This window comes from Scyliorhinus torazame, chromosome 5 (assembly GCF_047496885.1).
Source record: "Scyliorhinus torazame isolate Kashiwa2021f chromosome 5, sScyTor2.1, whole genome shotgun sequence".
Taxonomy (NCBI): domain Eukaryota; kingdom Metazoa; phylum Chordata; class Chondrichthyes; order Carcharhiniformes; family Scyliorhinidae; genus Scyliorhinus; species Scyliorhinus torazame.
In genome coordinates this window covers 99,463,098-99,488,815 of record NC_092711.1, presented here as the reverse complement: position 1 = coordinate 99,488,815, position 25,718 = coordinate 99,463,098, and the positions used below count along the sequence as shown (strand labels likewise).

Genomic DNA, 25,718 nt, shown 5'->3' with positions numbered 1-25,718 from the left:
TTTTTGGCAAAGTCCAGTTGAACTTTTATTTGTCAGCTGTGCCACTGGGAAACTTGTTTTTAATACAAAATTTAGAAAGAATCAACAACTAGCCCTGCAGCAAGTTAGTCAGATTAATTGTCTTTAGCGAATACAGAAGTTGAGTTTTCATTCAAATCATAATACACCAGATAAAATAACTGGGTAATTGCGATTAGCAAAGCGAGCAGCAAAGGTTTCAGAAATATAGATGGAGTGAGCAAGAAGAGAAACAGAACAGAGCAACAGAAGCAATTTTCCATTCCGGTAAGTGATTCTTAAGAGAATTGTTATCTCAAAGTCTGGCCTTCTTTTTACTGCTGATTGGCTTTAACTATTTCGAATTTTCTCAATTCAGCCAAAGTGTCTGTCCATCAATTTAAGAGATATAGGTTTTTGAATATGTTGGTGTAATTTTTCCATTCAATCACTTGCCAATTTTCCAAATTATCGACACCTGCATCTCAACATTACTTAGAAAAAACACAGCCTTCAGGGCATTATGACCTTTGACTGTATATTACCATGGAAACGGGACTGCCTGTGCTGGAAAAGCAGCAGCATACAATGGGGTCTTTTAGCTATTTGGCGTCACTGACCTTGTTTGGCTCAACAATTTGCAAATGTTAAAATCTAGGTTGAATGAAAGAAAACTCAAGTGGATGTTCTGGATTAACCCTGAATGGGTTTCCAGCTTTGTTGCACTCAAATTATGCTTAATGTGTTCTCATTTAAACCTATTACCTTTATCATCTATAGCTAACTAGAAAAGCCAATTTCTATCAGTCCTCCCTTTTGATTCTTCTAAAGATTAATAAGATGAATCAAAATAATGAATAGAAATTGAGGAAGAAATGTGACAAGATAGAAGTAAGCGCGGGGAGGAACGCATTCACATTGTCTGTAATCGTTCACTTGTTTGTGAACAGCCTTCAACACTGGAGCGGGCAAAGCTTTGCAAGCGATACAAGCATTCTGGAAGCATTTTATTCAAAAAAATAATTATACAGTACAATTCAGTAATAATGGAAATTGATTATATGAATGGAGTAATATTTGGGTAATAATGCAATAATGCAGTCATAAAAGTTCAATAGTAGGAGCCTTGTTCAATGTCATGGGCTGGTAGTGCAGTTGGACCACTATGAACCACTTTGATTGTTGGGGCATTATGGGTAGCCATACATTGGCTAATGCATCTGATCGGCAAGATCACTACGTAAATGACAAGCACAAATATGAAAAATCAGAGAAATCCCTGAATGATGGAAATTCCTGTGCCACCCACCCATCCAGAGAACCATCCCCAAAGAGTGGTGTCAGAGGGTTGGTAAAGTTTCCTAACTTCTTCTTGCATATGTGCTGACAAGCTTTTGATTTCTTCTGAATTACTGGGATGTAGGCGCAACACTCTGCACCAATCAGGGCACAGGTTCCACCTTTTTCAGCTAGCAAATAGTCAAGTGCCATCCGATTCTGTAAAGCCACAGTTCGAATGGCGAGCACCTCGGCTGAAATGCTACTTCCAGCTCGGGCAGTGTCATTGGCTATTTTCTCTAAGTCTACGGCCAATTTAATGTATTCTCCGGTCAATACGACGACGCCATAGGCAGGGATGAGAGCAGAAAAGAATTTCTCAGTCCCTGTGATCTCGCATTTAGACCTCGTGATGATAGTGGTAGGTTGATATTTCTCAAACTGTGGGATGAGAGGTCCATGTTTTGAGTCTGCGTTTATAGCATCGGCTAGGGAAAGGGAATGATGGATGAGGGGGACAATGAATCATAAATAACACACTCCTCTCCAGCTCACCGGGAGCCAAGGGTATGCAGTATTACCGCAGATGGAACAGGTGCCATTATAGGTAGAATATTGGGCAACCGGTTGTGGGGACCAACGTTCTGTAAAGTTGTCCCATCGGTGTGATTAGGTAGCCCTTTAAAGTCGATGGGATTCCCTTCATGTCCATTGACCACTACCTTTCTTGTGTCATGAGCGCGCTGTGTACTGGCACTCACATCCAAATAATATTCATTTACTGTATCCCGCATTCCATGCTCTATGATTATAGCCGATTAAACATATGGTCCCAGTGTGATTATGACCAGTTGGGAAGGTTACTTGGGCTGGTTTCTGTTACCGATCATAGACATGTTGATACCATCGCTTGAAAGTGTTTAATGGGCGGCCTGCAGATCGCCATCTCTTAACCTCATCGTTTATCATTTCTTTGGTTCAGGTGTCTCCACATTGGGGAAGGGTATAGTCGCGATTTTGGAAAATGTACCATTCTGCCATTTGGGATAAAGTAAAAGGAACAGGCTGTCTTGGGATACCTGCTTGGGAATTGGTAGGGATAGAAGAACACACCCAGCATTTAGAGATGTTAAAGTCTCTGGCATAGGTACAGGACATGTAAAGGAACGTGTTAACATTGAACTCCTGGGTAAGGCCTGCTGGGCCAAACATGTAACTGAAAATCAAAATTATGGCAAATATGTTTACAGATTCTGATTTTGGTACGCGCGCTTCACATGTGACGCATGAAACCATGATTTATTTCCTTGGAGTTTCACGGCTGACTGGGTTGTGAGTAATATCTGGTCGGTGGCTTCCCTCCTTGGCTCCTAACTGTTCGCGCTGAATTTTTTTCACGTAAACGGATTCGCCGGGCACCAAGTCGTGGCTCCCCCTCAGGAGGATTGCCCCACGCCGGCGACACCTGACAGCATTTGTTAAATTTTGACAATAACTAAGTAAAGCATCACTCATCAGATGAGAGTCTGCCTTTCTTAAGTCAATAGTTCCTGGCAGGGACATGGGTCTGCCAGTGATGATTAGGCCTGTGGTTCTGTTTGGGGTTGCTCTGATACTGCACAAAACGAGTGCCAAGGCTTGAATCCAACTCCTGCCTTCTTGGTTGTGTTTGGACAAACGTTCTTTTAAAGTCTGGTTCATGCGTTCCACTTGTCCTGATGATTCTGGATGATAAGGGCAGTGTAGATTCCAATCGATGTTCAGTAACCTGCACACCTCCTGGCAAACAGCACCTGTAAAGTGGGTTCCATTGTCTGAGTCAATCTAGCTGGTACTCCCCATCTGGGAATATAGCCTTTGCATAGGACTTTGGCTGTATGGGTGGCTGTAGCCCTCCTGGCTGGAGCAGCCTCTCCCCATCTAGAGAACTTATCCACTATTACAAGGACATTAGTGTATCTTTGACATGTAGGAAGGGTGATGTAATCGACCTGCATGTTCTGGAATGATCCTGCAGGGGCAGGAGCTTTTAGCTGAGGCATTGATGTTATAGGTCCCAAGTTCTTTTGACAGGTTACACAGCGGTTTGATACCAATTGTGCAGGTGTTTTGAATCCTTTGCCACACCAACTTTTCTGAAATCGAGCCACCATCTGTCCTTGGGCTAAATGTCCCCATGGATGGGTCTGTTGGGCCAGAAATGGCATCAGTGCCAGTGGTGCAAATGATTTATCAGTCTGAACTTGTCTCCAAATATCATCATTATACAACTGGATACCTGAGTCTAACCATGACTATTTCTCTTCTTGTGTAGAGTCATGTTGCATTTCACGTAGATCTTGTAATAAATTGGTCACTCCCAATTTGTAGATGTGTCTTGGTTCTGCTGAAGAATCCCACTGGGAGGCAGCTTCCTTTGCTACTCGGTCTGCAAGGGCGTTTCCTTGTGCTTCTATAGTGTTGTCTTGAATACGGACCTTACACTTTAGAATGGATACTTCTTTTGGCTATGACTTCTAGGAGGTCATCATTTCAGTGGTGGGGGTCTAGAACTCGCTGTCTGATAGGGTCATAGAAGCAGAAATCCCGATCACTTTAAAATAAATGTCTTGGATATCCAATTGAAGGACTGGGACATGCAGGACAATCGACTGAGATCTGTGAAATGGGATTAAGCTGAATAGCTCCCAGCCAGCACACACACAACGGGGCAAATGGCCTCCATCTGTACCAGAACTTTGAGGTTTTTACTCTGATAGTTGGAGTTTGTTTCTGATGATAATAACCTCGAAGTTTAACATTCCAGATAGTGGTGAAAAAAATCAGCTGTTTTAAACACGTTGTAGATTTTTGTCTTTCCCGCCTGAGTGTTTAACATCACCTGGCTGGAGCTCAGAAAGGACAATCTCACCTCCTAGAATCAGAGAATCTACAGTGCAGGAGGAGGCCATTCGGCCCATCAAGTCTGTGCCAGCCCTTGGAAAGTGCATCCTACTTAAGACCACACCTCCACCCTATCCCCAACTAACCTTTTTGGACACGAAGGGCAATTTATCCTGGCCAATCCACCTAACCTGCACATCTTTGGAGTGTGGGAGGAAAGCGGAGCACCCGGAAGAAACCCACGCAGACACGGGAGAACTTCCAGACTCCGCACAGACAGTGATCCAAGCCAGGAATCGAGCCCGGGTCCCTGGTGCTGTGAATCAGCAGTGCTAACCACTGTGCTACCGTGCCGTACTTGCATCCAAGCTCCCGGATTGTCTGTCTTCTCTCCGGGTAAGATTCTGTTTGTCTCTTGTATTTCACTGTGACAGGGCAGAGACCTGATTGAAGGGATTCCAACATGGAAGTTCTGGGAAAAATTGGCAAGGATTTGGGAGGTGGCAACATGTTCAAAGAGTTTGGAGAAGAGAGGGCGGTTGAAGATGGGGCAGTTATTTGTAAGGATGGCAGGGTCAAGGGTTTGTTTTATTGAGGAGGGGGTGATGATGGAAGATTTGAAGGACAGAGGGGCAGTACCTGAAGGGAGAGAAATGTTGACAATATCCAGGGACACAGGGTAGTTTTCTTTATAAATGTTTTTTATTGGGGACACAGGGTAGTTGGCTATTCCCACTAGTTAGCTTCGTGGGAATAGGGTCGCTGGAGCAGGAGTTGGATCTCATGAACAAGATGAGCTCTGAGAGGGCATGAGGGGAGATGGGAGAGAAACTAGAGAAAGATGTGGGTTCAGGGCTCGGGAAAGAATGAAATTTAGTTTGGTCTGGTGGGTTCATGGAAGGGAGGGAAGCAGCTCAGGCAGCTGATCGGATTTACTCAATCTCAGTCACAAAGAAGCTCCACAAGCTCCTCACACTTCTTGTTGGAGGTGAGGATGGAAAAGACAGGGGAGAGTGAGAGTACTTCAAAAGGAATTAACTTGTGTCAGAGATATTAAAAAGTTTCAGCACTCTGCGTATTTAACACAAATCGAATTTATTTGACTTTTAGCCAGAATATTACCCCTGTAAATGGGATGGAGTTTGTTATCGGCAGAAAGAGACCCAAATGAACATGGTTCAGTCCTGAATGTGAGTAACAGCAAAACCCAATCACTGTGGTTACTTGTGGCCCCGTTGGTGTCTCAGCAGGGCGGATGAAGTGGTGAATCCCTTCCCACACTCGGAGCAGGTGAATGGCCTCTCCCCAGTGTGAATTCGCTGGTGCTTCTGCAAGTCAGATGACTGAGTGAATCCCTTCCCACACATGGAGCAGGCGAATGGCCTCTCCCCAGTGTGAATTCGCTGGTGCTTCTGCAAGTCAGATGACTGAGTGAATCCCTTCCCACACATGGAGCAGGTGAATGCTCTCTCCCCAGTGTGAGTTCTCTGATGTACAGTGAGCTGAGATGATCGTCTGAACCCAGTCCCGCAGTGAGAGCACCTAAACGGTTTCTCGTCAGTGTGAACACGTTGATGGAACATCAGTTCCCCTGAACTTTTATAGCACTTCCCGCAGTCTGGACATTGGAATGGTCTCTCATCAGTGTGAACTCGCTGGTGACTCAGCAGGTGGGATGACTGAGTGAATCCCTTCCCACACTTGGTGCAGGTGAATAGACTCTTCCCAGTGTGAATTCGCTGATGTGCAGTGAGCTGAGATGATCGTCTAAACCCAGTCCCGCAGTGAGAGCACCTAAACGGTCTCTCGTCAGTGTGAACACGTTGATGGTACATCAGTTCCCCAGAACTTTTATAGCACTTCCCACAGTCTGGACATTGAAATGGTCTCTCATCAGTGTGAACTTGCTGGTGTTTCCGCAGGGCCGATGACTGAACGAATCCCTTCCCACACTTGGAGCAGGTGAATGGTCTCACCCCAGTGTGAATTCGCTGGTGACTCCGCAGGGCCGTGAACTGAATAAATCCCTTCCCACACTTGGAGCAGGTGAATGGCCTCTCTCCAGTGTGACTGCGTCGATGAATTTCCAGCTTGGATGGGGAAGTGAATCCTTTCCCACATTCCGCGCATTTCCACGGTTTCTCCTCAGTTTGACTGCATATGTGGCTTGTGAGGCCTGAAGATTGACTGAATCCTTTTCCACACACACAACATGTGTACAGTTTCTCCCCACTGTGAACAATGCTTTTTCCTTCCATGTTCAAAATCCGCTAATATTCAGGATATGATAAATTGAGGACTGTGTCTGATCCTGATGTGATGCTTGGTTTGAGTTTCCGGACTTTGAATCCGCCCCTTTGAACACCCTGAGAAACTGATTTAAAACAGAAAATAGGGAGTGAGAGAGAACCCACAAAAACACAAAGGCAGGTTGTGAAATTGAGCTGAATGAATCTGGTCATTTGTGGGGCCGACACTGGGAAAAAGTGACCATGAAAACTGCTGGATTGTCATAAAAACCCAACTGGCCTCTTTGGGAGGAGAGAGAAAGAAGTGAAGAGGGATTTTGTATATCTACAAAACATATTAAGAGAGTAGTTGGCAAAGCAAATTCGATTTTGAGCTTCATAAACAGTAATATTGATACTGAAGCTGTGCTTCTGGTGGCACAGTGATTGGCACTACTGCCTCACAGCGCCAGGGACCCGGGTTCAATTCCGACCTTGGTGACTGTGTGGAGTTTGCGCACTCCCAGTGTCTGCATCGGTTTCCACCAGGTGCTCAGGTTTCCTCCCACAGTCGAAAGAAAAGCAAATTAGTTGGATTGGCCTTGATAAATTGCCACTTAGTGTCCAAGGATATGCAGGTTAGGTGGGGCTATGGGGTTACAGGGACAGGGTAGGGGTGTGGGCCTCGGCAGGGTGCCCTTTCAGAGAATCAGTGCTGACTCGATGGACCGAATGGCCTCCTTCTGCACTGTAAGAATTCTAAGGGTCTAATTCTATTCTATGAATCTTTATGATGCTCTAGTCACCACTCTTCAGGAAGAATGTGAAGGTTCTTGGAGAAGGTGCAGAGGAGATTTACCAGAATGATTCCAGCAAAGGAGGTTGAGGGGAGATTTGATTCAGGGACACAAGATTATGCCAGGTTTCGATCAGGTGGGCAAAGAAACGGTTTCCATTCACTGATCGTACAAGCAGTCGAGACACAGATTTAAATTTTGGGGTAAAACCTGAATTGAACAATATAAGATCCTGAGGTGTCTTGACAGGGTGGATGTGGAGTGGATGTTTCCTATTGAGGGAGAATCTGGAACAAGGGGGTCACTGTTGCAAAGTGAGGGGTCACCTATTTCAGATGGGGATAAGGATTGTTTTTTCTCTTGAGCGTTGCATGACAGGGGGTGGCATAGTGCTTAGCACTGCTGCCTCACAGCACCAGGGACCCGGGTTCAATTCCCAGCCTGACTGTGTGGAGTTTGCACTTTCTCCTCGTGTCTGTGTGGGTTTCCTCTGGGTGCTCCGGTTTCCTCCCACAGTCCAAAGATGTGCAGGTTAGGTTGAATCGGTTAGGATTGTATTCGCTGGAGTTCAGAAGAATGAGAGGGGAATCTCATAGAAACCTATAAAAAGTGGGTGGCATGGTGTCGCAGTGGTTAGCACAGCTGCCTCATGTCACCGAGGTCCCGGGTTCTATCCCAGCACCAGGTCACTGTCTATGTGGAGTTTGTACAGTCTCCCTGTGTTTGCGTGGGTCTCACCCCCACAAATCCAAAGATGTACAGGGTAGTTGGATTGGTCACGCTAAAATTGCCCTTAATTGCAAAAAAAAGAATTGGGCACTCTAAATTTATGTTAAAAAAACAGGACGAGACAGAGTAGATTCAGGAAGAATGTTCCCGATAGTGAGTGTGTCCAGAAATAGGGATCACGGGATAATTAGAGGATACGGGGTAGACCATTTAGGACAGAGATGAGAAATTTCTTCACCCAGAGAGTGGTGAGCCTATGGAATTCGTCGCCACAGGAACTAATTAAGGCCAAAACATTGCATGTTTTCAAGAAGTAGTTAGATACAGCACTTGGAGTGAAGGGGATCAAAGGATATGGGGGGGAAAGCGGGATTAGGCTATTGAGCCTAATCAGCTCTGAGCAATGGATGGTGGAGCAGGCTCAAAGGGCCAAATGGTCGCCGCCTAATCAGCTCTGACCAATGGATGGTGGAGCAGGCTCGAAGGGCCAAATGGTCTCCTCCTGCTCCTATTTTCTACGTTGCTCCGTATCTCTGCATGTAAATGGTCTAGGAGGTATGAGGAAGAATGTTTTTACACAGCCAGTGGCAATGACCTTAAACTTGCTGCCTATAACAGTGTTTGGAAATAGTCACAATAAATGATTTTTTTAAAAATTGGATAAAAACCTGAGAGAAATAAACCTGTGAGGATACAGAGACAGAGCAGGAGAATGACTCTGACTGGATTGCTCCAGATAATAATAATATTTATTAGTGTCACAAGTAGGCTTACATTAACACTGCAATGAAATTACTGTGAAAATCCCCAGGTCGTCACACTCCGGTGCCTGTTCGGGTGCACTGAACGAGAATTCAGAATGTCCAATTCACCTAACAGCACGTCTTTCGGGACTTGTGGGAGGAAACCGCAGCACCTGGAGGAAACCCACGCAGACACGGGGAGAACGTGCAGATTCCGCAGACAGTGTCCCAAGCCGGGAATAGAACTGGGGTCCCTGGCGCTGTGAAGCAACTGTGCTAACCACCGTTCCGAATAGAGAGCTAGCATGGACTCAATGGACCGAATACCCTTCTCTGCCCTTTTTTAAATTTTAAATATTTTAAAATAAATTTAGAGTACTCAGTTCATTATTTCCAATTAAGGGTCAATTTAGCGTGGTCAATCCACCTAACCTGCACATCTTTGGGTTGTGGGGGCGAAACCCCGCAAACACGGGGAGAATGTGCAAACTCCACATGGACAATGACCCAGAGCCGGGATCGAACCTGGGACCTCGGCGCTGTGAGGCAGCAGTGCTAACCACTGCACCACCGTGCTGCCAGCTGACTCTGACATTTCTGTCTAATCTCGCCTTGTAATCTAACCCTGGGGGGTTCAGATATCACTCAGATCTGTGCTACATTCGCTCCAAGGCCATCCTCTCCTTCCTCAGGTTTGTTGTCCAGAACTGAACACAGTTCTCCAGATTTGGTCTAACCAGGGTTTGTGAATCCCGGGGCTTTTTCAGTCACACGAGACCAGAAATCATCCCTCACAGACAGAACAGACAAACCTTTTACCTTCCACACCCAGATGCTGCTGAAATTCAGGTTCTAATAAATCAAGTGACTCTGTCAGATTGCGATGTGATGTTTGGTTTGCGTTTCCCGTCTGTTACACCTCCACTTCCAGTATCCTGTAAATTTACAGAAACCTCACTGTCAATTCACAACATTCTCTCCTCGCCAACTTTGATTAAATGTATTCCTGGAGGTTTGATCACATGACCTGCCCACATCCTCCAGCCATTAATCGATCAACACATCCATCCTTGTGACACACTGCCTTCCTCGGCCAATTGGGAAGCAAAAGGGCTCATTACCTTACAGGACAGTGTTTGACTAGGGCAGCACGGTTCACAGTGGTTAGCACTGCTGTCTCACGGTGCCGAGGTCAGAGGTTCGATCCCGGTTCTGGGTCACTGTCCGTGTAGAGTTTGCACATTCTCCCCGTTTGTGTGGGTTTCGCCCCCACAACCCAAAGATGTGCAGGGTAGGTGGATTGGACACACTAAATTGCCCTTTAATTGGAAAAAATGAATTGGGCACTCTAAATTTAATTTTAAAAAAGACAGTGATTTATCCCATTTTCAATATTTTCATATCCGCTGAAGAGAAATGTTCAAAAATATTTTTGATTTCCCAATGATTTTCCAGACACCCAGGTATGAATCTCACCAACGCAGGAGGTAAAATTTAAGTTCATTGAAAGTCTACTGAAGACCATGAAACAATTGTCGATTGTTGCAAAGACACATCTGGTTCACTCATGTCCTTCAGTGAAGGAAATCTTCGATCCTTACCTGGTTTGGCCAACATGTCTGATCCACAGTCAGCTGGTTGACCCTTAAAATGCCCTGAGATGCCCTCAGTTCAAGGGCAATTAGTGATGGGCAGTGAATGCTGACCCAGCCAGTGACACCCACATCCCGTGAATGAATAGAAAAAAATAATGTCATCCTTACCTGGTCTGGCCAACACGATTCCAAACCACAGCAATGTGGTTGACTCTTTAAATGCCCTCCGAGATGGTCTAGAAAACCACTCAGTTCAAGGGAAATTAGGGATGGGCAATAAATGTTGGCCCAGCCAGTGATTCCCACAAATGATTAAAATAAAATCCCGGAGACTCCAGTCAGTCAATCCGGGAGAGTTGGTATCCGGTCCAGGCTCGCAGCGCATGCGCCCTGCGGCACCTTGTCCTCTGTAAAGATGGCGGCCGGTAACCCGGGCCTGTCACCGCTCAGCTCACTCTGTTCGGTGCTGTCTAAGACGGGACCGTTAACATTTTCCTCGGGAGTTGAAGCCTCCACGGGGTATATATGAAGCCTCCCGGCTCACTCCGCAGCTTCTATCGCTCCCCGGCCACCCACCGGCTCCATTCCTGAAAGTCGCTCGATTGTTTCTTTCCCTCTCCTAGCACCGTCAGCGACAACCTGAACGGCGCATGCTCCAGGCACTGCTGGACTTTGCGCATGTGCGAGAAGCTTCTGTAATGTGGATGGAGCACATTCTCAGCTGCAACGCATGTTGGGTAATAAACTCGCCATTGAAATGGATATTTTTCATACAACTTATGCTTTGCGAACTGATTACCATTAGTAACATTGGGCCAAGGTAACAAATGTATGAAACCAATTAATACAGCACCTAAATAGTACGGGCCCTCCACCACAGTTCTGTCCTGGGTGTGATTGACAACAGTGACGACAGTGAGATGTGAACTCATTATATCCATATCATAAAGTGGATCTAGAAGGTCTGGGGAAGATACAGGAAAGTGTACCAGAATGATGCCTGAACGAGCAGGTTACACCCAGCAAGAAATGCAGAGGCTCGATGAGCCATATGGTCTCCACCCGCTCCCATTTCTTGTGTGATTCTGAACATCACTGTCAATCTTTCCATGCAGACACAACAGATGCAACAACCACCAGTTCATCGCCATCCTTCCCATATTCCAGGATTCCAAACACACTTTCCAGGTGACAGTGATTTACTTGTATTTCTTGCTATCCAGTATTGTGTATTCACTGCACACGATTTGGTCTCCCCCACACTGAGGAGATTAAATCTGGATTGGTGACTGTGGAACATCACCATTCAGTCTGCAAGCATAATCCTGAGCTCCTGATCATTTAATATTTTAATTCCCCGCCCCATTCCCACTCTGTCCTCGGCCTCCTGCACTGCTCCAATAAAGCTCAAAGGAAACTCGAGGAACAGAACCTCATCCCTGATCAGGCAATTTATGACTTTCCAGACACAACATTCATTTCAGTAATTTCAGATTATAATCATCACTCCGATATTTTTAGACAGTAGGTGCTGGTAACGGTTCTGCTGTTGCCATTTATACTCACCTGGACCTGTCTTTTATTTCTTCTCTTTTCCTGTTAGTTTATTTACTTATCTCATTGTCACCCTGACGAATGTAATATAAAGTAGTTAGTTCAAATATTAGTTAACAGTAATGTAGATGTGGGCCAGTCTAATAGTAGTAAGTTTGCAGACGACACAAAGGTTGGTGGAATTGCGGATAGCGATGAGGACTGTCTGAGGATACAGCAGGATTTAGATTGTCTGGAGACTTGGGCGGAGAGATGGCAGATGGAGTTTAATCCGGACAAATGTGAGGTAATGCATTTTGGAAGGGCTAATGCAGGTAGGGAATATACAGTGAATGGTAGAACCCTCAAGAGTATTGAAAGTCAAAGAGATCTAGGAGTACAGGTCCACAGGTCATTGAAAGGGGCAACACAGGTGGAGAAGGTAGTCAAGAAGGCATACGGCATGCTTGCCTTCATTGGCCGGGGCATTGAGTATAAGAATTGGCAAGTCATGTTGCAGCTGTATAGAACCTTAGTTAGGCCACACTTGGAGTATAGTGTTCAATTCTGGTCGCCACACTACCAGAAGGATGTGGAGGCTTTAGAGAGGGTGCAGAAGAGATTTACCAGAATGTTGCCTGGTATGGAGGGCATAAGCTATGAGGAGCGATTGAATAAACTCGGTTTGTTCTCACTGGAACGAAGGAGGTTGAGGGGAGACCTGATAGAGGTATACAAAATTATGAGGGGCATAGACAGAGTGGATAGTCAGAGGCTTTTCCCCAGGGTAGAGGGGTCAATTACTAGGGGGCATAGGTTTAAGGTGAGAGGGGCAAGGTTTAGAGTAGATGTACGAGGCAAGTTTTTTACGCAGAGGGTAGTGGGTGCCTGGAACTCACTACCGGAGGAGGTAGTGGAAGCAGGGACGATAGGGACATTTAAGGGGCATCTTGACAAATATATGAAAAGGATGGGAATAGAAGGATACGGACCCAGGAAGTGTAGAAGATTGTAGTTTAGTCGGGCAGTATGGTCGGCACGGGCTTGGAGGGCCGAAGGGCCTGTTCCTGTGCTGTACATTTCTTTGTTCTTTGTTCTTTGTTCTAGTGAGTTCACAAAGGACAAAGGAATTCAGAAAGCATGGCAAGGAAGATGGGGAAAAGGATGCTGGGTAACAAGAGGCCCAGGGTTAAGGAATGCAAAGTGTGCCAATCAGGATGTATGGCCAGGTCAGGAGGGGTATAGGATGACCGATGGGAATCATGTATGTGAAACTTGATACCATTTGTATGTATTTGCAGAGATCTCTTCGTCTCCGACCTCAATCGTTTGAGGGGTCCAGGAGACAGCTTTTGTGTTCTGAGTCTCTGTGAAGCAAGTCAGCCTTGCAAGTTGGTTAAAATAAATAATACTATACCTACAAAATCCATCTAGAGTTTTATTGAGGCCAGACTGACGGGTAAAGAATTCAATATTGTCATTTGGTGCCGAAACCCGGAAATTGTCCAGACGGTCACCGACCAGCTGCGAAATCCGAATTAGACTGATGTTGAACAAGAAAAGTGGAACTGGGCCCACAATGTGTGTAGCTGTAAAATGACCACATTGAGTTTCCCCTCTTCTCATGGTCGGATTGGTCTGGTCACTTGCGGTTGGTACGGAAAGATCGTCTCGACGAAATCAAAGGTCAGTCTGGGGATTAGAAAATTAAACTGATGGGATATCATAATATTGATTCAGTTTTGGGTTAATTTTGGAATTGATGGGACATCGGATGATGGTTTAATTCGATGTGTGTGTGTTTTGAAATTGATGGGACATAGGATGATGGTTTAATTCCACGTGTGTGTGTTTTGGAATTGATTCAATTCCACGTGTGAGTGTTTTGGAAACTATAGTTGATTAAGCCAAAATTGTATCCTTGGACTGTAGTGGCGAGCAATGCAGTCTTGCGGATTAGTTCGAGATTATGGGGAATTGCTTGGATAACACAAGTGATCCAGGCAGTCCATTGCAAATATTATGTGATATTTATCCAGATAAAGCGAGAGATTTTAGGAAAATGTCAGCAACTTTAAGGAAGAAATTGGGTGAGGAATGGCCACCAGGGGGCGCTAAAGACCTGGCCGTCATTAAGAAAATTCAGGGTGACATCTGGAAAAAGATCCAAAGTCTGAAAGCAAAAGAATTAATTGGATTATGGAGACAATATTGTCAAGAGGAGAGGGATAAGATCCTGTTATCAAGTTGGCAAGAACATGCCCTTAAAATGGGGATTCCAATTAGTGAAGGGGGGAACCAAAGAACTCTGGAGATTTTGAAAAAGGAGTGTGCATTCAAAAAACGTGCAAGTAAAGAGAGGGTGGACTCGAGTTTTAAAAAATGGGCTACGTAGTTCAATGGCTGGCCTTGCATTGACAGACGCAGATGATGACCTAGAGAATTGGACCATGTCGAGTGGAGTCCCGACTGCACCAGTACCATTGTCTGCACTAATTCCAGAACCACCAGGGTATCATAATTTATATTCAGTCACTGCTCCCCAGATTCAAATCATGCCAGCCTCTCCAGCCCCTTTGGTTGATAGTTTGGGTCCTATTTCAGCACCTTCACCATCTGTTAGAGAAGGGGCGCTCTGTTCCACAAGCCCAGTTAGCTCTAGGACCCGATCTTGAACAATGAGAGAGGGGCCTGATCCTATCCAGAAACAATTACCCATACCACCTAGATCCCTTAAGACTGATATGGTAGGACAGAAAAGTATGAGAACAAAGAAAGAGGACGGGAATGGTTCTGAGGAGCCGGAGCTCCCCCTATCGGAAGGGAAGGACGTCAAAGTCTTTGAAGAGCCAGAGGAATCTGCTAAAGCACCCCCTAGTGAGACTCTGAGACAGTTGCCGATTAGGAAAATACCCAACCCTGATGCTGCAACAGCAGCAGCCCAACCCACGATAGACGTTTATTTCCCATGGAGACCCAGTGAGATGATGGCTATTCTGGCTGCAATCCCAGACAGGAAGAAATCTGCTGCTTTCGTGGACTATCTGAGAACTACCATCTCAGTTTATCAAGCTGATTCATGGGACCTCCGGGCCCTAGTCCAGCAGGTTTTAACCACAGCAGAGTACCGCAGTCATCTCAATCACTTGAATTATGCTAGCCACGCCGCACTTCAGCAAGCCCATGCTTTGGACGATGACAGATGGGCACAAATCCTGAATGCTTTGAATGTCACATTTCAAAAGCCCATAAACATTTCTGCTATCTTAGACCTCAAACCTAAAAAGACTGAAGAGCCAGAGGAATTTCTGGAATGTTTTAATGAAATCTACTGTGGGCAGTACAGACTTGCTGTACCAAAATGGTCAGAATTCCCCATAATATTGTGCTATGTTAATGCATTGCCTACCACCTTTCGTGGCTACTGCCGCGAAATGTAATAACATGAATTGGACAGAGAACGACCCTTCTCAAATGGCCAGGGCAGTCAGATTTTATTGGAAGGAGGATGTAGGCCAGGAAGGAGGCTCAGTTACAAAGATTAAGACTGAGTATGTAATGAAAAAGGATGATCTGAGACCCCAACCAGCGGCAGGTACAGTGGCTTACCAGCTGAAACCCCAATATTGTGACCTTGGGTGGGTGGATCAACACGGGGGAGGATATCAAACCCACCCAAATGGACCCTCAGCTCCTCTTTATGGCCCACCGTATGCACCAACAGCTTTACAACTGCCCCTCACAGGGGCCATTGGTCTACTGGGAAAAGAGGACGGGGCAGATATAGAGGGAACAATACAAGTTTTAATTGTGGCCGTGCAGGTCACTGGCACAGGAATGCCCTTTTAAAAAACGGGCAGCAGAAGGAGACTACCCGACCCAAAGGAAGGGGGTACCCACCAAGGGGAGGACAGATGAGGTACACCGACTTCTCCCAGGCAAACCCTTTCCCAACACAAGATTGATTAGTTAATTTAGTCATAAGGACTCTCCAATCGGAAAGGGAACCTATTATTTCTCTGCAGCTAGGAGATCAACACTACCCATTTGTAATCGACACTGGAGCAGCCATGCCTTCGGTGCAATCAGAACTTTGACTACCATTATCCGACCACACCCAGCATTTGTCGGTGTTCCAAGGACAGGTGTGTGAGTACCCTATTTTTGAACCTGTGACAGTCACTTATGAGAATAAGTCTACAGATTATCAGTTTGTGGTGACTACTGGATTGGACTGTAACTTTTTGGCCCGAGATTTACTGTGTACCTTCCAGCTACAGCTAGAGTGCGGAGACAAAGGGGTAACGGTTCAATCATGGAGGATGAGACAACAGTGCTTTATTTCTATCACACCCCGGTGGTGGACGTTAGACATTGAACATTCACTGCACCACGTTATCCTGGCCTGTGACAGAACCGGACAAAACAGGGAGTTGGAGGACAAGTACCGGCCATTAATTGGGACCGAGTGGCCAGTCAAGATTACAGCCACAGTCACGGGAAAAGAAGGTACAGCCGATTTTGTTACAACACCACCACATTTATGGCCACAGTCAGCTTCTGTAAACCCTCATATTACACGCCAGGTCTACGACCAGTACCATGTCAAGGATCTGGGGCCTATGGTAAAGAGGGAAGTGGATCATTCCGATCCAACAGAGTAAGCACTTCAAGTCATGCCAGATGGCACTTCCATAAAATATTTTGAGATCCCTGAAATGATTAACACTCGACTTCTGCATCACCTGGGATGTGACGTTTTGGAATATGTCAACCCACAGGTCTGGGCGGAATACCCATCACAAGTGGGACAGGCAAATGTTACACCCATTAAGGTAACGATTAAGGACCATGTAACACTGCCTTCCATTCGGCTGAAACCCCAAGCTGCCCCGTCTATAGACAAATTAATCCGAGAGCTGTTGCAACAGGGTATTCTGGTCCCTTGCCAATCATAATGTAACACCCCCATACTTGCGGTGCCCAAACCAGACCAGTACCGATTAGTACAGGATTAGTACAGGGCAGCACGGTAGCATAGGGGCAGCACGGTAGCATTGTGGATAGCTCAATTGCTTCACAGCTTCAGGGTCCCAGGTTCGATTCCGGCTTGGGTCACTGTCTGTGCTGAGTCTGCACATCCTCCCCTTGTGTGCGTGGGTTTCCTCCGGGTGCTCCGGTTTCCTCCCACAGTCCAAAGATGTGCAGGTTAGGTTGATTGGCCATGATAATTTGCCCTTAGTGTCCAAACTTGCCCTTACTGTTGGGTGGAGGTGTTGACCTTGGATAGGGTGCTCTTTCCAAGAGCTGGTGCAGACTCGATGGGCCGAATGGACTCCTTCTGCACTGTAAATTCTATGATAATCTATGATTAAGTTCAATCAATGCCATCGCACAGCAGTTACATGCGCTCGTCCCTAATCCTGCCCACATACTGGCTCAAATTCCAGCTCGAGCCCGGGTCTTCGCCATAGTTGACCTCCAGCACGCTTTCTTTGCTCTTCCACTCGCACCTGAATGACAATATTTGTTTGCCTTCACTTACAATGGGCAGCAGTATACCTGGACCTGACTGCCTCAGGGGTTCGTCAACTCACCTACGCTCTTCTCCAGATGTCTGCAGACCCAACTCCAGGCCTCAACATTGGAGCATGGTTCAATATGTAGTGCAGTATGTAGATGACATATTGGTAGCGAGTCCAGACGAGCCCAGTAACAGGGATGATGTGATCCAGTTATTAAACCACCGATCCTCGTTGGGTTATGTTGTTTCACAAAGGTCCTGGTGGTTCAGACAAAGGTCAGGTTCTTAGGAGTTTTACTTACAGCCACAGAAATAAGTCTCGAACCCAGTAGGATTGAACCAATATGCCAATTCTCCGCCCCTACCACAGCCAAGGAGGTCCGTCATTGGCTGGGTATGATGAATTATTGTAGGCAGTGGATACCAAACTTCGCTGTCTATACAAAGCTGCTGACGCCTTACACTACTGAAGGGGGGAATTTTACTCTCACCACCGAGGCACTCTAAGCCTTCCGTTGCCTGAAGCAGGCCTTGTTACAAGTACCGGCCCTTGGTAGGCCCCTCTACGACTGACCGTTCCAGATATACTGTACTGTTCTGGAAGGGTGTTCAACAGCGGTACTCACCCAGCAACATGGAGGTAAGCACTGGCCTGTGGCATATTACTCTTCCAAATTTGATCCAATGGCGTTGGGCCACCCTGTTTGCACCCAGATCTTGGTAGCGATATACAATAGTTTGCAGGCTGCTGCCAATATAACTCTCCAACAGGATATTACGGTGTATAGCTCCCACTCGGTCATCGCACTACTGGGGCAACTGCAGACTCAGCATCTTACCGCAGCTCGTCAGAATAGGTATGAAATATACCTTTTAAACAATCCACGTCTGACATTTAAACACTGTACCACTATCAATCCAGCCTATTTTCTTAGCGGTCCCCCTGACCATGAAGACGCACCTGGCCACGACTGTCTAGCCTTGATTCAGGAAACTACCACAATAAGGGACGATCGGAGTGATATTCCGTTAGAACAACCTGACATGATTATGTATGTTGATGGCAGTGCATTAGTAAGCCCCACTGGCCGGAGACTGTCCGGTTACGCAATCGTAGATCAGGGTGGTCTGATCCTAGAAGCGGCCGCTTTTCAGACCCCCTTATTCAGCCCAACATGCCACACTTTTTGCCCTTACCCGTGCATGTATACTTGGGGTAGATCGTCAGGTAAATATTTATACTGACTCCCGATACGCCTTTGGGGTAGTTCATGACTTCAGACAGCTCTGGAAGAATAGGGGATTCCTTACCTCAGCCGGCACGGAAATATCCCACCGGGGTTTAGTTAATGACCTACTGCAGGCTCTCCTTATGCCCATGCAGATTTCCGTCATTAAATGCGCTGCCCATACAAATGGCAAGACCCCAGTTGACGTTGGTAACGAACGAGCAGATTGTGCAGCGCGGACAGCCGCGCAAATTCAGCAAGTGATGGCGCCTAAAATGTTAAGTCAGACTAAGCATTCTGCTATAAATAGGTCTGCTTCTGACAAGCCAATGCCAACCATCCAAGACATCATAAGGTTACAGGAGGATGCTCCTGAGAGTGATAAACAAATGTGGAAACGGTCAGGTTGTACATATGATTCTGCTTCCTCTTTATGGACCAAGCCTGCACATCAGACTTGTATGTCTGATGTACTGGCTTTATGGGTCATCGAATGTGTACACTTTGCAACTCATTGCGGGGCTCGGGGAACTAGTGATTTGTTGCTGGACACTTGGTGGCACCCTAAAATGCAGGGGCTGGCCCAGAGTATCAGTAATCGGTGTTTGATTTGTCAGCAATATTACACCGGCAAAGGTATCCCTTGTGGTATGGGGCAAACCCCGTTGCCCAGTGGTCCCTTTGAGACGCTCCAAATGGATTACATTGAGTTAGAAAGGTGTCAATGTTATAAATATGTTTTGGTCATTGTGGATGTGTTCAGCAGATGGGTCGAGGCGTATCAGACTGCCGATAATAAAGCTGCTACTGTGGTTAAAGTTCTGATGCGGGAAATCATTCCCCGGTACGGTATACCAGCTCAGTTAAGTTCTGATAATGGGCCTCATTTTATTGGACAGATTAACAAAGAGTTCTGCTCCCAGTTGGGCGTACGCCAGCAGTTACACTGTGCTTATAGACCGCAGGCGGCCGGGTTGGTTGAGAGACACAATCAGACCCTCAAAACTAAATTGGCAAAATTAAGAGTAGACACGGGACTGACATGGCTTAAGTTGCTCCCCGTTGCCCTCTTCCAGCTGCGGGACCGGCCCGGCTCTCTCCTGCCGAGATTCTTTATGACAGGCCCCTTAGAACTCCCTGGAATCTGCATGTTCCCAGGCTGGTTCAGTTTCACCATATGACTGAAGAAATTACTACCTATGTTCTAGCCCTCACTAAGGTCCTCAAGGAACTCCATGGCCAGGACCGCACGGCTCACCCGCCACCGCCCCCATTGCCTAGCTCGCTTTCAGTGCAGCCTGGTAGTTATGTCATGGTCAAAAATTGGACTAAGAAAGGGTCGGAGCCACGGTGGGAGGGGCCCTTCCAAGTTCTCCTTACCACCCCGACAGCAGTTAAAGTGGAGGGGCGGAGTGCTTGGGTCCACCTCCACCACTGTAAAAAGGTCGGTCACTAACCTGCCTCCCTTCCCCAGCGCTGTTTCACAGGTGTGGCGCATGATGGGGTGGCTACGCACCGCCTGTGTAATCTTCGGCCTCGCCTCTCTTGGGGTGACATCGGCGACGGACATGGAAAAGGGAAATATCATCTACATCTGTAACCCCAGCCAAACTACAAGGACATTTCACTTATGTAGAGGTGACATTCTTCGCTGACCCCATATACGAGGACATGGTATCGACTCATGGAAGGTCATCAGGCTAACGGACAATGCACGGCTCATGAAGCAATTGCACCAGTCCCGGCGATGGGAAGGGAACATTACATGGACATTGCCTTGTTTTTGGAGTACATGTAAATTTGATTTTGGATGTGTTAAGATTGGTGCCATAAACGTTAAGTCAGACCGTGAGGAGAGGGTAGGAAGAGGTTGTGAGAGAGAGAGGGGGACTAGAGAGAGGACGGGGCGTGTAAGGAGGGGAGTACAACTAGAACGTAGGTTATCAGGAGATATACTTAATTCATTTAGGACCCAGAATGAGGAAAACCTGGGTGGTATGAATCTCTTCTACCAGATCTACCACCGCTTGTATGGCCAGGGACGGGTTGTCTGCTACCCGAACCCCGCATCGGTGTCTAGGTTAGTTTCTGTTTCACCGATTTAGGGCACTCCCCAAACGGTGGTTCATTGTCAGCGTTCCGAGCCCAAGCAAGTCACTATTCCTTACGATCCGGGTTCAGCACCACTGGCTATTTGGCTTCCCCTTCCTCGGGATAATTCCCACTCACAGTATGATAGGCTACAATGGTGGAGGGCGTACATACCTAGCCACTTCACTCCCAATAGAGACTCCCGGCAGTATGAGAATTGTTTCAGCAGTGACGGGTACGGCCGTTTGCTGGTAGAGGTGGAAACGAATATAACACGTCTGTTCCCCATCTGTACGGACAGGAGGCGTCATATCACTCAGGTGTCTGGCCAATGCGTCTGTTACAACACCACCTGCGTTCCATTGAACGCCGACCTCCAGCTCCTTTGTGGCTGGGCGAATGTCTCTCACATCACTGTTGGGACTAGGGCTTTCCGCATTGCTGGGAGGCCCGAATGGGCGTTCCAAAGCTGGATAAACTGGGCTACTGGGGGATCCCACAGCAACCGATATACTGATTGTGATGCGAGCCTGTACACGGAGCAAGGATATTACTTTTTTTAAAATGGCACAGCGACCAATGTTTTGTCACCCCCATTTCCCCGCCAAATTGCTATCGGGACTCTAGTCCCTACCACAGTCCCCTGCCCCTCGACATGGATACTGCACAATCAGTTGACAGGCCGGGCAGTCTCAGCCGAATTCTGCGAGAACTGGAAAAAACCTCAGGTTCTCGCACCCAACCAGGGCCACTCAGCCGGATGGGGAATTCTGTGTGTGTCTGGACACTGGGAGGTGTGGGGGGTTCCTTGGCGGTCAGCGATAGGAATTATTTTATTTGTGGCCTTACAATCCTGGGAAATGAAACCTTGGGAGCCCTCGGGGCAATAACCAAGGAATTGTCTCAGCCGCTGTTGTTTGCAATGCAGAACCGGTATACTCTTGACTATCTTCTGGCCTGGGAGGGTGGGGTATGCGCCATAGTGCAGGGCAAGTGTATCATGGGAGTTCAATACCTAACCGCTAACATCACTAAATTTATGGATCACATACGGGATCACCTGGACGGTATGCAGGACCCTGGCTCTTGGGGTAATTGGGGATTCGGGGCTTGGAAGACTGGTTGATAAATATGGCCATGTATTTAGCAGTGGCACTCGGCTGCATCTTTGTGGGCCTGGCCATCCTTAAATGCGTGATGGGTAGAATGCAGGGTGCACTGGAACGGACAGACACCCCTAGAATCTTGGCTGTTAGGATCCACGAGGTTGCAGCGGATAATGGGGTGCTGCAACAGGAATTGGAAATGCAGCGAGGAATCTTCTTAGATGAGGGGCCGTAGCTACGGATTGGATAGGTTATCATGAAATGATAAAAGGAGGGAATGATGAATGTGACATAAAGTAGTTAGTTCAAATATTAGTTACAGTAATGTAGATGTGGGTCAGTCTAATGGTAGTGGGTTCACAAAGGACAAAGGAATTCAGAAAGCATGGCAAGGAAGATGGGGAAAAGGATGCTGGGTAACAAGAGACCCAGGGTTAAGGAATGCGAAGTGAGCCAATCAGGATGTATGGCCAGGTCAGGAGGGGTATAGGATGACCTATGGGAATCGTGTATGTGAAACGTGATACCATTTGAATGTATTTGCAGAGATCTCTTTGTCTCCGACCTCATTAGTTTTCGAGGGGTCCAGGAGACAGCATTTCTGGTCGGAGTCTGTGTGAAGTGAGTCAGCCTTGCAAGTTGGTTAAAATAAATAATACTATACCTACAAAATCCATCTCGAGTATTATTGAGGCCAGACTGACGGGTAAAAAATTCAATATTGTCATCCCAGTTTTGTCTTGCACCATTATCCACTTTGTCATTTAATCACTTCAGCCTTACATCCTCCCAAACTGGATTGGATAGGTTATCATGAAATGATAAAATGACCCCCCTCTGAAATGGCCCAGCAAGCTACTCGGTTCAAGGGAAATTAGGGATGGGCAGCAAATGTCAGCTCAGCCAGCGACACCCACATCCCAAGGACACATAAAGGAAAGTTGGCAGTTAGAAAGGCAAATGCAGTGTTCGCATTCATTTCAAGAGAGCTACAATACAAGATGAATGGGGATGAGAAACATATCAGCCATGATCGTATGGCAGAGCAAACTCAAAAACACGATGGGCTGAATGACCTAATTCTGCTTCTCTATCTTTTTATTTTTTAAACGAGGGGATCTCATAGAAACATTTGTAAACAAAATTGTTGCAATCCATCCCAGACGTGGATACAAATCAATTGATACTTGGAGGAGACATCAATTGTGTTCTGGATCCTAAATGGTCTGGTCCAAGCTGATTCAAGCACAACAAAAACATGAAAAAGGAATGAAACCAGACGGACCACCCGGCATCGACCCAGGCACCAGAAACGACAACGGCAAACCCAGCAAAAGATTTTTTAAAAACTGGTCCCATCAGCAGATTGTATAAGGATTACGGGACACAGATTTAAGATTGTGAACAAGAACTACAGAGGACATAGGAGGTAGACATTTTATACAGTGAGTGACAATGATATGGAACTCAATGCTTACACACAAAGGTCGATAATCTCCAGATCCTGGTAACTCGAACAGTGGTGTTAGAATTTGATGTGAGGATTGGCTGTGAGTTTCCTGTCTGTGAATCCCTTTCTAAGCCCGTGAAAGAAGTTTACAAAGGCATCACGGTCAGTCCAGAAATGAAATTCTGGAAAGATAAACATTTCTCCTGGTTTGAGTTTGCTGGATGTAATTCCTCCCCTACTAATCCCCTGTAAAAGGAGTTTCTAAAATTAATCACTATCAGTCCAGAATAGAAATTCACAACATTCTCCCCTCCTGCTCCCGACTCCAGGATGACCGCTCATGCCCCCACCCTGACGTCAATCACCCGGGCACTGTGACGGTGACAGATGATGAAATCGGCCACAGGCTCAGGCTGACTCGCTGATTGTCCAATAATAAGAGTCACCGAGATCCTGAAGCACCGCATCTGATACGTCACCAAGGTGGCCCCACAGCTCCGCTAAACAAAGATGGCGGCCGTGGAACTGGGCCTGACACCAATTACAAGCGCCGCAGCTGCAAAACACGGGACTTGCAGGGTCTTATTCCGGACTTGTGACCAGCAGGGAGTGTTTCCGAAGCCTGAAACACTCAGGCTGTATGTTTCACTCCCTTCCCACCCCGACTCCCGGCTCCATTCTTCCCTCCGCCTCACCACTGGAATCAGCCGTTCCCATTCGCCCAGACTGCCGAGCAAAGTGATACTGCGCATGCTCGATACACCCAGCAATGCGTCTGCGCACTGGGTTCCTGTGGAGGGAATAGGGCACATTCACAGCCGCATGGAATGTTGGGTAATAGCCGCACCATTGACACCACAAACAAATACAAAATAACTTTGTTACCAATTGATAAAAATAATCAAACAAATTATTGTCAACGGGTATTCTGCTATTCTCCATTTCTCAGAATGATTAAATGCTGCTCTCCTGTGGAAGAATGCAGAATTTAAGGTTTTTTTCCCCCAATGAGTCCTTCCTCTCTACTCCCCAGAAGATGCAACTCTTGCTGGGATCAATCCTAGAATCAATAATTCCTCTATCTTATCATAGATTATCATAGAATTTACAGTGCAGAAGGAGGCCATTCGGCCCATTGAGTCTGCACCGGCTCTTGGAAAGAGCACCCTACCCAAGGTTAACACCTCCACCCAACACTAAGGTCAATTTTGGACACTAAGGGCAATTTATCATGGCCAATCCACCTAACCTGCACATCTTTGGACTGTGGGAGGAAACCGGAGCACCCAGAGGAAACCCACGCACACACGGGGAGGATGTGCAGACTCCACACAGACAGTGACCCAAGCCGGTATCGAACCTGGGACCCTGGAGCTGTGAAGCAATTGTGCTATCCACAATGCTACCGTGCTGCCCCTCTTCTTCCCTCTTGCTCGTGATATTGAATGTTCAATGTTTTCTGGAATGATCCAGCACAGATGTCACTCGGCATACCATGTCTGTACTGACTGTACAAGAGCTGCCACTTTTCCTGCTTAAATTCCATTTGCCACTGTTCTCCCCATATGACCCACCCATCTGTATCATCCTGTAATTTAAGGCTTTTCTCCTCACTAGTTACCACACCAACAATTTTCTATCTGCAAACTTATTGATCATACCTCCACATATTTCAAGACCTCGACTTTATATATAATTACTATTGGTGATGGAGGATGCACCAGGATCTCCATCAGCACCTGAACCTGTGCTTCCTTCCTTCGAGTGGTTTAATAACTCTGGAGAAACAATGCTGAAAAAGCTGGTGTTCTGGTCAAGGCTAACAACTGGGGGCTGCCTTGCCCATCTCTGAATTTACTCCACTCCTGTTCACTCCCCACTTCATAGAATTTACAGTGCAGAGGGAGGCCATTCGGCCCATCGAGTCTGCACCGGCTCTTGGAAAGAGCACCCTACCCAAGGTCAACACCTCCACCCTATCCCCATAACCCAGTAACCCCACCCAACACTAAGGGCAATTTTGGACACTAAGGGCAATTTATATGGCCAATCTACCTAACCTGCACATCTTTGGACTGTGGGAGGAAACCGGAGCACCCGGAGGAAACCCACGCACACACAGGGAGGATGTGCAGACTCCGCACAGACAGTGACCCAAGCCGGAATCGAACCTGGGACCCTGGAGCTGTGAAGCAATTGTGCTATCCACAAGGCTACCGTGCTGCCCTTATGTAATAAGTATTGACTGTAATGACTGGGAAGAGTTTAGAACATAGAACATGATACTGTGCCGACCACTTATCCTGATCTAAGATCAACCTCACCTACACCCCTTCAATTTACTGCTGTCCATATGGCTGTCCAAGAGTCACTTAAAAGTCCCCAATGACTCTGACTCCACCACCTCTGCTGGCAGTGCATTCCACGCACCCACCAATCTCTGTGTAAAGAACTTACCTCTGACCCCGATATCTTCCTCCAATCACTTTAAAAGTATGTCCCTTCATGACAGCCATTTCCACCCTGGGGTAAAGT

At 46.7% G+C, this 25,718-nt stretch overlaps 1 protein-coding gene across 3 annotated transcripts; it reads right to left on the bottom strand.

Annotated features, from left to right (window-relative positions):
• On the bottom strand, positions 1–23,909 carry LOC140419164 (uncharacterized). 3 transcript variants are annotated; one of them, XM_072502932.1, is made up of 3 exons: positions 23,212–23,909; positions 9,475–9,590; positions 1–6,532 (listed from the first exon to the last, which is right to left on the bottom strand). In XM_072502932.1, the coding sequence occupies exon 3, from the start codon at positions 6,414–6,416 to the stop codon at positions 5,379–5,381; it is 1,038 nt and encodes a 345-aa protein (XP_072359033.1). In that variant the 5' UTR covers positions 6,417–6,532; positions 9,475–9,590; positions 23,212–23,909; the 3' UTR covers positions 1–5,378. The 3 variants fall into 3 exon arrangements, with proteins under 3 accessions (XP_072359033.1, XP_072359031.1, XP_072359032.1); XM_072502930.1 differs by lacking the exon at positions 23,212–23,909 and adding an exon at positions 10,419–10,887; XM_072502931.1 differs by lacking the exons at positions 9,475–9,590; positions 23,212–23,909 and adding an exon at positions 10,419–10,887.
• Positions 23,910–25,718: the final 1,809 nt, after the last annotated feature.